The 13167-nt window shown below is 49.4% G+C and overlaps 1 protein-coding gene across 10 annotated transcripts in view; it reads left to right on the top strand.

The window, feature by feature from the left end:
* The window catches only part of CTDSPL (CTD small phosphatase like), a 126179-nt gene extending 113015 nt beyond the window's left edge, over nt 1-13164 (top strand). For 4 of the 10 annotated variants that reach the window (XM_082348740.1, XM_082348738.1, XM_082348735.1 and 1 more), the window contains 4 exons: nt 1901-1993; nt 5596-5781; nt 9105-9222; nt 10169-12785. In XM_082348740.1, coding sequence (XP_082204866.1) covers nt 1901-1993; nt 5596-5781; nt 9105-9222; nt 10169-10296 — 525 coding nt within the window. In that variant the 3' untranslated portion in view covers nt 10297-12785. Of the gene's footprint in view, nt 1-1242; nt 1267-1900; nt 1994-5595; nt 5782-9104; nt 12786-12848 lie in introns of those variants that run through there. The other 6 variants (XR_014232903.1, XM_082348737.1, XM_082348741.1 and 3 more) reach the window with 6 other exon arrangements.
* Nucleotides 13165-13167: the final 3 nt, after the last annotated feature.

Here is a 13167-nt window from a genome sequence, read left to right as displayed (position 1 = left end):
ACCAAGGCCCTGGCGAAGGCCGTGGCCTCGTTCAAGTAATCCAGGATAGGCTGTGCAGGTCCCAAGGGGCCTATTCTTGGTTACTTGCACGCGGACGCGGACCTGGACGCTGGCCTCCGGGCCCAGGACCCTCCTCTCTGCCAGAGGCACCAACACCAGAGTTCCCAAACCAGTCTTCTGCCCTTCGCGTGTAGCAAAGCTTCCTTTCCAAGCAGTATTCCCAGGGAGACTGAGGACCGCAGGCCGGGTCCGTACCTGGCACCAAGCAGCCTCGTGGGCAAAAGTCGGGCCTGGAGCTACTACAGCCACAGGTCCAGCCCTCAACCCACACCCAGGCCACCCTGCTCCTCAGAGCCCTGTGGGCACCCACCCTGAGCCATCCTGCTCCTCTGGCCCCTCACTCCACACACCCTTTCAGTCAGCCATGTTTCCCACCAAGTCCTGGCTCTGTGTAAACTCCTTTACCAGCAGCACATCCTCCGTGTGGGGCAGAGCCCCATTCCCCTCTGTTACTCGTCCTGTTAGGTATCCAGCCTGCTTTGTTTATGGCCCCATGCATACTCGCCCAGGCCTGCTTTTCACATTTCGTCTTCAGCCTTTTCTACCCCCATTTCCCCCTATTTTATTGCTGCCTCTGAAGGGCTGGTCATGCAGGGCTCTGGCCATTCTCTAACACCCCAAGCGTTTTCAGGCCAGGTCTCATGCTCATACTGTTTCCTCTGTCTGGAAGCTCACTTCTCATCCTTATCAGCCTGGTGAACTCCTATTCATCCTTCAAGGTCCAGGCCAAATGTTCCCTTTTGTGATTCCCTCCCCTTGAGAGGGGAGTTAATCATCCTTAATTTATCCCTCTACTATAGCTTTCATTACACATGTTTATTTTGATATATTTTTCTGTATGTCTGCTCTAGACTGTGAGCTCTTCAAGGGCAAGGCCTGTGTTTCACTCACCTTTGTAACTGCTTCAGGCTGAGCCCAGAGCTGGGACTGAGCGAATGTGAATTGAATTGAATTTTAACAAGTTTGAATTATTTTAGGGAAATGGCTAATTTCAGATGGAATTTATTCAAGTTTTAATTAGTTCTTCCCTCCTCCCACCTCCTCTGTCTTCTCTCGCCAGCTCTGCCTTCTCTCCCCGCTCCCATGTTTCCTCACATTTGCTCAGGCTCCCCAGTCAGGAGCAGAGCCCAGCCACTCTAGGAGAGGCCGCTCTTTGCCCCCCTCTGCTTGGCGGCTCCTCCTGATGGCTGGCTTCCGGGGCCTGGGGTAGGCGGGCTTCAAGTCCCCTGAAGCATCTGTTTCTGGAGCAGACCCAAGCAGAGTTACCTTTGTGGGGTCACGTAGATGGTTTCCCAAGCCGACAAGGAAGGCCCTTCCTTCGGCTTTGCTGGGCCTGCGCCTCCACCCCGGGCCGTCTTAGCGAGGGAGGGGTTCCAATCAGAGTAGGTGGCAGCTGGAGCAATCCCAGGCCTGCCGGGCATGGGGCCAGGCCCTGACCTCCCGAAAGGACTACCCCAGACCACAGCCTGTGTCCACAAAGGCCTGACTGAGAGCATGTGCCGCGAAACGCACGTGAAATGAAGGAATTGTGTCACACAAATGCGGCACAACCCTTCCACTCACTGGTTCTGAAAATCCCCAGGACCTTCAATACCATGGTCAGCTTCCCTTTCCCCCTTGGGAGGGGCGTCTGCTCCCAACTCAGACCTGGAGCCCAGTCTGAGGTGTGTCTGGCCTGAAGCGCCATATCTGACTGCACAGCCCTTCGTACGTACCACATTAAACCAAGGGGCAGGAGGCAGGAACCTGGTTAGGAATTCTTCCTATGCAGGGTGTCCGGGCCCCAGGCCTTTCGCAGCGGCTGCTGTGACTGACCGGCGTGCTGTCCCTGCCGTTGCAGGTGTATGTGCTGAAGCGGCCACACGTGGACGAGTTCCTCCAGAGGATGGGGCAGCTGTTTGAGTGTGTGCTCTTTACTGCCAGCTTGGCCAAGGTGGGTCCTGCCCCCAGCCCTGAGCGCCCAGCCCCTCCACCCATGCCCCCTGTCAAGCAGCCCTTTGTTAAGGTGGGGGAAGCTGTCTCCATGGTGACAGGTTCCCACCCCAGGTGGGGTGGATGCAGGCCATGTGCACGGCACCAGCCTGAGAGGCTTGTGGGTTACCATAGCGACAGCACTGGGAACAAGTGCTCCATGAAGTTGCTCCCTGCGGCCGCTGAAGCTACTCATCCACAGACCAGGAAACCACACATGTGTCCAGTGTAACCAAGAAAGGGCGTATGTATCTCATCTGTTGACTGGCTACAGGCTCAGGCCTCTTTGCCCTTGGGTTAGCTCACACGGGTTTCAGGGAGAGATAAGGGTCAAAGATTCATCCGCCTGCTGGGGCCGAATGAGAGCTGTGACTGCCCTCATGAGCCCTGGGACCTCAGGCCAGTTGCTTCACTTCTCTCGCCTCATTTCTTCTGTAAGATGGGGATGATTCCATCTACCTCATGGGGTGGGTCAGATGAGATCGTGCCCATAAAGAGCTTAGCACGGGGCCCCACTCCTATTCAGCAGGTGTCCGTGGAGCACCTGCCGGGTCCCATGTGCTGTGCTGGGCGCTGTCACATGGTAACTGCTCCTGGTGTTCATTCTTTATTACCATAATTATTCATGATGATAAAATAATTCACACATGTTCTGGTCCTGTGGTTTGGTGTGAATCTCTGACCCAGCATCTACACTGGCTCTGACCAAGGAGAGTGGTTTCTTGGCCCTCTCCTACTGTTTGAGGGAACTGGCAGGCTCACAGGGTCCCCAGTGTGGTTTAGTCTGTGCCTTCACAGGTGAGCGGAGGCACGTGCGTGGTGTGGAGGGCAGACAGAGCAGGCCCTGCTCCTCAGGAGAGATCCTTGCCATGACCATGTCTCAAACCCTGACCCTGATGGGGCCAATGCCATCCATTTGTTGATGGCACTGCCGGTGTCTCCATGGGCACCTCAGGGACCCTGAATGGCCCCAAAGATGAGCTCTCTGGGGCCCAAGTTAGCTGTCTGCCTGCCTGCAGACCTGCTCCAAGGACCCACAGGCAGCTTCCTCCCCCATGTTCTGTCTCTGCGCGGCTCCCTTCTCTGCATGTCGGGGACTCTGACCCCGAGTTCCCAGACATGCTGCTTTGCCAGGCTGGGCATTGCTGGTTTGGGCCATCTCTGTGTCATGGCTGAGGTGAGAGAGAACCCCACTTGCTCACATTCTGCCAAGCTCATCACCAGGCTGGTAGCGAGGGAATCCAAAGCCCTGGGCTGACCTCTGCATACTGAAAAGAGAACGTGGCCTCAGGAAAAGCGTAGTCTTCCCTGGTGGGTACCCTTTCAGATGAACGGTACCAAGGCTAATCGTGCTGCGGTGCCGATGGCTTTTCTGACAGTGCTCTGGGCTGCCAAGGAGCCTGAAGTGATAACCAAAGATATAACAGACAGGAAGATCGCACAATGCTGGTGGACTGAGAGCTGTTTTTTCTTTGGTGAAATTGAAAGCACTCTTTCTTGGCATGATCCCCAGCACTTGCTTAAACATCCTTGTTCAGTCGCTCTTCCTGGACGGCTCCCACCTGCCCCTCCATCTGTCTCTCCAGCCCTTCTCTTGCTGCTACCCAAGGCTGGCTCTGCCAAATCAGCCCTCAAGTCTAGCCGTCCAGCTTCTCTCCTCCCTGGTGCACAAGCTCTGCTGACAGGTGGCCGCTCCCCAGTGCTTGGCTCTGGGCTCGGCCCCAGCCAGCACTGTTGGTGCAGAGGACCTCCTGGCCTGCCGCCCGGGGGCCTAAGCAACCCTCTGCTGACTGTCAGAGCCCTTCCGTGTCTGCTTCCCCATCTTAGTGTCCTTCCTTCATTCACTCACCCAGCAAGTATATACTGTGTGTCAGCCACTGTACTAGGCACTAGGCATACCACAGAGAACAAGAGACAGTCCCTGCCCACATGAAGCTTATATTCCCCACCTTCATCTCCAAGGCCTGGAGCCCCAGACTCAGACATTCCCTTGAAAGATATATGCCACCGCCACCGTTAATGATTATGAAGAAATTAGCTAGAGTCAGCCCCTTAAAAACAACCCACGTGGCACTTGGCTACCCTCACCAGCAGAAAACTGCAGAGCCCTGAGCTCACCCCACTTGGTTGGCAGGAAATCCAGCCTCCTCCTGGACTCTGCTCCATCAGGATGTCTCTGGAGAGAGGAGGGCTAGCCCATGGAACCAGGATGCTGCTTGTAGCCCTGCATCCTGCAGCCGTGCCTGCCTTGGCTCTGCACTTGGGCTGCTGTGTGTTCTGCCACTGGCCTTCCCAAGACCACCAGCCTCGGGTGCTTCCTACCTCCCTGGCAGAGCCTCTGGGCCCCTAGGGAAACTGGCTGTGCCCCTCACTTGGGTCTTGGTGCTGAGGCCTGACCTAACGTCGGGCTGGGAGCTGCCACTCTTTTGCCTTCAGCCCAGGACACTCAGTCTAGATGAAGATTTTCCCTCAGGGATAACCCCTTTATTTCTTTATCCAGTTCAGCCTGCTTTGGGGGAAATTCCCCCAGGCCATGGAATAGGGCCAAGCTGGATGAACCCCAGCTGTGAGCGGGGCTTGAACTCCCTCCCTTAAAACTCCTGGGCTCCAAGTAAATGGAAGTGCTGTCTGGGCACCATCCAGTGACAGTCGGGGGCTGGGCTGGCCCAGCTGCCCAGAGCACCTCTAGGGGGCAGTGTGGCCCCGTGCACACAAGCCAGATCCCAAGTCCGCTCTTTCGTTCACTGATGGAACTAGTATTTACTGAGCCCTACTATGAGGTAGGCACCCACAAGTGCTAGGGATGTCACAGGGAACACGACAGGCAAGGCCTGGGCCCTGACAGGTGACAGGAACGTAAGGTGGACCCAGGTGGTGGTGAGCTCTGTGGGGGCAATGGCTGTGAGGCCAGAGAGTAGCCAGAGAGGAAGGGCTGGGTAGGTAGTAAGGGAAGCCAAGATCTGAAAAATGAGGAGACAGAAGGAGAAGTTCGTGCAGAGAGTGTTCCATGCAGAGGGGACACTGGTGCAAAGGTCCTGACCATGTGCAAAGCCAGTGTGGCTCAAGTGACTTGAGATGGAGCTGAGAAGCGGCTGCAGGCGTACAGGATCCGGCAGGGACCAGGGGACCTCGTTCCAAATGCGGCGGGAAGACAGTGCAGGGAGTGATGTGGCCTGACAGATGTCTTCCAGCGGCCACTCTGACAGCTGTGGGGTGAATGGGTGGAAAGGAGGCCCAAGGGGAAGAGGGAGACTATTCTGGAGGCTCACGCAGCCACCGCAGGCCAGAGATTACAGAGGCCCAGACGAGGCAGTGACAATACAGAGAGATCCAGGTGGATTCAAGATATTTTTGGAGCTGGAACTGACAAGAATTTCTGATGGATTGGGTATGAGAAGTGAGAGAAATGGAAGAATCCAGGGTGTCAGGAAAATAACCAGGATCTGAAACACATCCAATTATTTAAATCCCTTTTTAGAAAAGTAGTACGGATCTTGCTGCAGGAGGTCAGGGCTTCTGGGCTCTTCCAGGCGCCCAGGCTTCACTGTAACACCTGCTTTCCAGTACGCAGACCCTGTGGCTGACCTGCTGGACCGCTGGGGTGTGTTCCGGGCCCGGCTCTTCCGAGAATCGTGTGTTTTCCATCGAGGGAACTACGTGAAAGACCTGAGTCGCCTTGGGCGGGAGCTGAGCAAAGTGATCATCGTGGACAATTCTCCTGCCTCGTACATCTTCCATCCTGAGAATGCAGTAAGTAGCCCCAAAGCAAAAGGACGCAGAGCTCCATCTGAGCTCTCTTGCCAAGCAGAACCACTTTTGTACCTTCAAGCACCTGTGCGGGGTTTCTTGGCCTTTTCCTTGGTGAAATCCCAACTCTGCCACTTAGCAATTACATGACATTGGCCAAGTTATTTATGCCCATTGAGCTTCAGTTGTCCTCTCTGTCAAATGGGGATTATAGGCATGCTGATCTCATAGGATTGTTGGAGGGTTGGGTGGCAGTACGTGAAAAGCACTTAGAGCAGAGCTTGCAGGCTCAATGAGCCTGTATCTCCTTAGCATCTTTAGGATTGTGACCGAGAAGGTTCTGTCATTAGCTTCCTGGAGCTGGCTGTTGCCCAGGACTTCATGACCCCTGTAGACTTAGAAGGCCTGGGTGACCTCGTCAACAGAAGTATTAAGAATGAATAGCACTTCGGTGAGGTCTTCAGATAAGACTGCCAGGCTTTACCACCTCATAATGATGTCTAAAAAGTAGACAACGGGAACATTTCCTACATAAAACTCCATGGAGCGTGGCAGCTCCCAGTGCCGACTCTCTGGGTGCAGCACGACTCAGAGCAGGAGAGACGCCCTCCCACTGCCCGCCCTTCGTTTCCAGGGGAAGAGAGACCAGCCCCATTGGTGATTGCTCACCCCTCCACAGTGGCCACCATGCCAGGCCTCAGCTTAGGCCCTGGAGAGGATGTTTCTCCCAAGCCCAGGTTTCTCAGACTCAACAAAAGCCCAAACAGGGTCCTTTCCTTGAGGCCAGAACTCTGTTGCTCCACTTATAACCAAAACCTGAGTTCAAACTAGATTCCATTAGTGTATAATCATTTGAACAAACATTAAAAATGTATTATATTTAAATATGCTCCTTTTGATGAGTTAATCAAATTCAACATAATGCATTTTGTAATGTGTCTAACAGATAAGGGTTCTTTTTAGTATAATCCCAATTCCAGGGACTTTCCTGGCAGTCCAGTGGTTAGGACTCCATGCTTCCATTGCAGGGGGCACGGGTTCGATCCCTGGTCCGGAAACTAAGATCCCACAAGCCTCGCGGCATGGCCAAAAAAAAAAAAAAAAAAATCCCAATTCCATTATCACATCTGATAATAGTAACAGTTTCTTAATATTATCTAATATCCAGTCTGTGTTCATCTTTTCCCTATCATCTCGAAATATTTTCTTACATTTGGATTGTTTGAATCAGAATCCAAACAAGGTCCATACATTGCTTTGGTATTGTGTACTCACTGTGGTATCACATCAGGAGGCATATAACATCAGGTTGTCCCACTTTTAAAGATTTTGAATTGATTTTTGGATTCAGGTGTTGTCAGCCTGATCCATCCATTTTAAAATTTTCAGTCGACCTTTCACCTAAAAATGGGAGCAGTTGTTGATGATCCTTACCTACATCCACTATTTCATTAGGAATTGCAAAATGGTGATTTCTAAATCCTATCATTCTTTCTGCATTTATTGGCTGGAATTCTTTTTTTTTTTTAATTGAACTTGCTCTCATTGACTACTTGATTACCCTAAAATTCATTTTGAATGTTTGAATAGGGAAGTCAGAGTAAAGTCTTGGTTCTTTTTCTTTAATTCTGCAGTTTTCAGAGTCATGAGTTGGTGCTCCAGCAACCTCCAAAAGTAACCAGTGAATTTTTTTAGGTACCATTATGAACTCATGGGTTTTTTTTATGTTATAACTTAAGTCCATCTATTATCCTTTTGTACCCTCAAATGTTCACCTTTGGCCAGTGGATGCCCCTTCAGATAACAAGAGTCTTTGATAGCTTCCTGCTTTCTGGTCCAACAAGATGTTCCAAGCTCATCTTGTCCATTTCTTGCTCCAGCCCTGGAATCAGCCATTTTTCTATGGAACCTGGTTCCTAAGAATGAAAATGGTAGCTAGAGACCACAGTTTGGGTGGGTTCTCATTGTTACTGGGATGTCCTTTGCTTCCGGTCCTTTCTACTGGACAGAGCTAAAATACACTTATTTTTATTTTTAGAATGAAAACAAAATCATAAATTCACGTTGGTTTTTCCAATTCAGTTGTAACAGTTTTTATTTAATTTCCTTTTGTTTTTGTATTTGTGTCTCCTTCTCTTATGCTGAAACTCTTGATTCCTAAAGATATTAACATCATTACAGATTTGATTTATTCTATAGTATACATTTAATAGCTTCAAAGTTGCATTGTTTTAATATTATTACTAATAATAAAACAATTGAATGCATTTAGGTTTTTTTTTGAGAAATCTACAAACAACACTATGTTTCAAAATCACTTGAAATAATCCTCTCTATGGTTATGTCAAAAACTTATATACACTAAGGTTCATCTTTTGTTGCTTTTTTTCTTAATGATTTAATTTTATTTCAATTATGTAACACATTTACATAGTTTAACATCAAAACTATCAGCAAACATAAATTCAGAGAAGTCTTGTGTCCATTTCTGTCCTCTCACCCATTCCTGCCCCTTCCCCAGGAGTAGTCATTTTTTGGTTAATCCTTACCTTGTTTCTTTTTTTAAATTACATGCTGAATTTTTATGTTTCTGAGCAGTCTTTAGATTTGTAAAATGGTCAAAAATACTGCTTTTAAACTTCTTTGGCTTCCCCACATTTCTTTTAATATCTCTTCTTTGCACCCCTGGCTACCACCCACTAGCAGCCTTCCCCACCTCTCTGTCTAAACCTAAGGGAGAATGCTGTCTTGCCCATGGCTTCAGAATGTCCTGAAATTTTATACTTCCCCTTTTAACTGATCTCTGCTAAGCGTGGGAGGAAATGGTCCACTTCTCCTTGCCGTGAGTCTGGCACAGTGACCCTAAGTGGAAGCCCTCTGATGCCCTCTACGTGGGCTCCCTGATGTCAGTGTTGGCTGGTGACCTCTGGCTCCAAGTGCTCTGAGGTACAGGAAGCTGGTTTAATGCAACGGCAAGAGCGTTTTGGAATTAGCAAGGCGCTAAGCTAGTTATATATTCTGCGCCCTGGCCACCTTTTCTGTGGCAGGAAAACAAAACAGGCAAATGCCTGCAAAGTGGGCACACTTAATTTTGCCTTCCTGAACCAGGTAGATCTGGATTGATATTACTTGGGACAGGAGAACGAACAAGATGATGACGATGATGATGATGATGATGATGATGATGATGATGATGATGATGATGATTTCCAGGTACCCATCCTCCTTACCAAAGAAAATGTTAAAGTACAGGGACCCAGTCAGGCTAGAAGCAGTCCCCAGGCCTGGGTACAGTTCTGCTGCCCCTTCCATGCACTGTCTTCCAGGTGCCTGTGCAGTCCTGGTTCGATGACATGACAGACACGGAGCTACTGGACCTCATCCCCTTCTTTGAGGGCCTGAGCCAGGAAGACGACGTGTACAGCATGCTGCACAGACTCTGCAGTAGGTAGCCCCGGCCTCTGCCCGCCTCTCGCCTGTGCACCCCGGAACCTCAGCCTCGGGACCCGCCTGGCCTCAGCTCCCCAGGAGCTAAGAGGGAGGACACGCCATACTCCAGGCCACGGGGCGAATGTGGCCATACCTACCTGGTTTATTTTTTAAGAACAGAAACAACTATTTTAAAATGAACTCTTTTAACGAATTTCGTAAAGGGACATGCATTTTACTGGATTTGCTTTTCTTAAAACATACCAAAAAGGAAAAAAATGGGAGAAAAAAAAAAGCTTGATATCTATCAGACTTCCTTTCAACTGTCCTCCCCTCCAGCAGACAGCCTGTCCCCTTCTACCCCAGCTCAGAGTAGCTGACCCAACTCAGAATCTCTTTCCTACAGGATGAAGTGCCTTTTTGAATGTTATTTTAAGCTGAGAGTTAATTTTTCTACACAACGTATTTCCAGACATCTTTTAGTCTTTTATTGTCTTAGCTTCTCTAAGAAGATAAATATGACAATTTTCTAAAACCTGGAAGGTGGGAGGGAGGTGGGTGGTAAGGGATGGGGGTGAGTCATAGGAGCCTGTCTCCCAGCCGGTGTGCTGCTCCGACTGTCTGTGGCATGCCACAGGGTCAGGCCCCTGCTAGTGATGGTGTCAGTGTGTGCATTCATTTCTGACCCAGTTTGGAATGTATCCGCAATCGTGTGGCTCAATGCTTTAGGAAACGATAGATCCTTTTATATTATTATTTCTGACGGTGACAAATTTGTCTTGAGGTCACAGTTTCCCCTTGAAAAGTGGCATCATGTCACTTCCGCTTTCACACTACTGCCATACTTCTGTATGTTTTTGGTTTGGTTGTTGTTGGTAGAGAAGTTCTAAGAAACTCTAAAACCCTTGGATAGTTAAAAAAAAATCTGTTGATTGATTTTTAAATCTGTCCTTTCCAAAAGCTGGATACCCGTGGAGCTGTTTGGGAATTTTCTTTGCTGCTACCGCGCTGCCACCAAATGGAATTGACCAGCGGCTGTTACACTGTTCTTTGCCACTGTGCCTACGCTCAGAATCTGCTCACTGCTAAGCTGCAGACTTGGACAGGGTCAGAAACATAGGTGTCCCACCCCGTTGCAGACTGTGGACTGCGTTCCTTCCCTGGCACCAGCCTCGGGAGTTCAGAAGGGAACAAAGACAAAAGGGCCAGCGCACCTGACCGGTGTGGCGTTCATTTCAAACTGCAGTCAAGCTCAGAGTTTCTGATAAGCCGACCGTTCTCTCTTGAGAACCTGTGGCCTCAACCCACCACCACGCTGATGTGGCCCGAGTCCATCTCTTGGTCTTCTCTTTTGAAGCACAGCCTATTTCTGAGCCGAGGGTTGGGGAAACGCGTCTAGATGTGGGACCCATCGCCCAGAGCCAAGGAGAGGACGGGCCCCCTCCCTGAGCCGGGGCTCCCTTTGCAGCCTTTCCCAGTGAGATCTTTTAAGCAGTGCCATGTTCCTCGTTTGACAATAAGACAGTCTATAAAGTATTGCTCTTAAAGATAATTTAAAAGAACCCTTTCATGTTGGCACCATTGCCTTAGTCCTTTATGGGTCGGGCCGGAGTTCTGGTGGGAGTGACTGGCACTAAGAAGACTGGAAAACGGTGGGGGGCGGGGAGCTGTCAAAGTAAAATTTCTTTTCTGCTTTCATTCATAAAATAGTGAAGCCAGCTGCCAATCACGTCCTCCCAACAGCACTTTGGTCTGCGGACTGCCGTGCTTTCAGAAGAGAAGTAAGTATTCAGGGGTAACCAGGTCTCCCCACGCTCTGAGTGTTCCAAACCCAGTAATCCACATGCCAGTTAAAATAGAAACAGCCCCTTGCAAGGCATGACTACAGAAAATAACAGTTACATGGCAGGTCTGCACATGCCATACACCTTGATTTGGAAAACTAGTCATTAAATGAACCCACTGCCTTAAATGTCTTGAATGTTGCAGTCAAGTGTCTGACATGTGTGGACATCCACACAGAAATCAGTCCTGATGAGAGCCTTAGATCCTCACCTGTGCCCCCTTCTTTGTTGGCATCCCGAGGTCTTATTTGGAATAGGGGGCAGAGAGGACTGAAATTCTAGAATATTCCAGGGGAATCAAACCTAGGAATCGTGCCCCACTTCCGATGGAGTGAAGACACTTGGCAGGCTTGAGCCAGACACTTCACCTGGTCATTCCTGAAACCGTGAGCACCATTGCACTGAGCCAGTGCAGCGCTGCCGGGGGTGGAACCCAGTTCCTGCCACCACAGACACAGAATGTCTCAGGAGGGCAGCAGGCCCTCGGAGGGTTCTGGATTCTGTGCACCTTATTTGACCCCACTCCAAAATTCCGTTCTTATTTTAACCCTTGATTCTGCTTTATGTACATAATCAAAATATCTATATCGATATATATATTTTTAATCATCTACATGTAAATGAAGCAATAGAATTCTAACATAAGGCCAAGAAATGAGATGAATGTTTGGGGTTTATGTTTTTTAAGGTAAATACGGGTATTGTTTTTAATTATTACCTTTTATTAAATTGTGGGCTTTAAAACCTAATGAAACCTATCAGCTATTTCTCTGTGCCATATACTTACCATGTTACCAAAACACCCCCCAACTCTTCAGCCAAATGAGAAATCTGACCTCCTGAGTTTCCATGGTCCTTTTGGTACCAGGTTAAAATATAGTCTCCTGGAAAAATATTTTTTACATTAAGATCTGGAACAGGATTCTGTGGGTCGTAGACTGTGATGTTATCACATCTCTGGCCGGGCCTTGAGTGGAGGTGCCCAGGCACACCTGAGGTTGTTACTGCTCTGTCTTCCATTGCTCTGGAATCCTACGTGTTGGTCCGTGGTTTCACCCATTAGCTGTTTGTAAACAATGCATCTGTATCCTAAAAAGAAGCACTATGTGTCATAGCTGATGGTTGATGGGGAAACTCCTTTGATGTGGTGCAATTTTGATGAGATGATTTTGGAGACATGAGGATGCCCTAATGACACTGATTTGTCATGGTTGCAGCATTTGAACTTGTATAAAAAGGAAATCTGTATAAGTCTATAACCTGGCAACATTTTAAGACCCTGTATATTAAAGATGGCTTTCTCATAAAATCCAGAACCACACAGCCCTATGGTCAAACACTCGTGACGTTTGTGCCTCTGCTTTTAAAGGTGCTGTGATGGACAGTTGGCATGCCAGGGTTCGAGAAGAGTGGATGGTTTGAAGTGCTTGCATATACCTGTGCAAAATCAACTGGCTGCCTCTGTTCCTATTTTACTGTAAATTTGATGGTGTCTGTTCCTGTTCCATTCTCCAGGGAGCTTCTCTATAGACAAACACACCCCCCCCCACCAAGTGGTGGAGATGCTGGTGTCTGGGTAGTCATGGATTTCTGTTGGACATTTGAATGTGTAAACAATCCAGCATCACTGGGGAAATACTACATGTAGAATGTGCACGTTTCCAGGGGCGAGCATTGTCAGTCAAGAGATTTGCAATGATTTCCTTCCTGCCAAAAATAAATACATGAAACTGCGCTCTCTTGTGGGTGGACTGCTTCTTAGCACCTCTCCTCACTCTGTTCTCTGTTCTCTCCCAGCTGCACAGCCTCACACCGGCACCTTGGGTCTCCCGGTGCCCCAGCTTCTGAAGAGCAGGGACCAATGGGAGCAGGATCTCAGGAGCCACGGACCTTGACTCCAAGGGGAGCTAGGAAACCACTCTGCCCAGTGTTAGGACCCTGGCTTCATCTCCCCAGACAGAAGCGGTCTGGCTCACCATCCCCCAAGGATTCCAGCCCTACTAACAGGCTTCCAAGTGCAGCCTGAGGAAACCACAGCCCCCACCCCAGCCCCTCAGAGCCACAGGCATTGAGTGTGGTACCTAAACCCATAGCCCTCGCATACGCTGGCTGAGGT

Source organism: Balaenoptera borealis, assembly GCF_965194805.1.
Source record: "Balaenoptera borealis genome assembly, chromosome: 12".
Classification (NCBI taxonomy): Eukaryota; Metazoa; Chordata; class Mammalia; order Artiodactyla; family Balaenopteridae; genus Balaenoptera; species Balaenoptera borealis.
The sequence above is the reverse complement of the archived record's forward strand: the minus strand, read 5'-3'. Positions and strand labels throughout refer to the sequence as shown.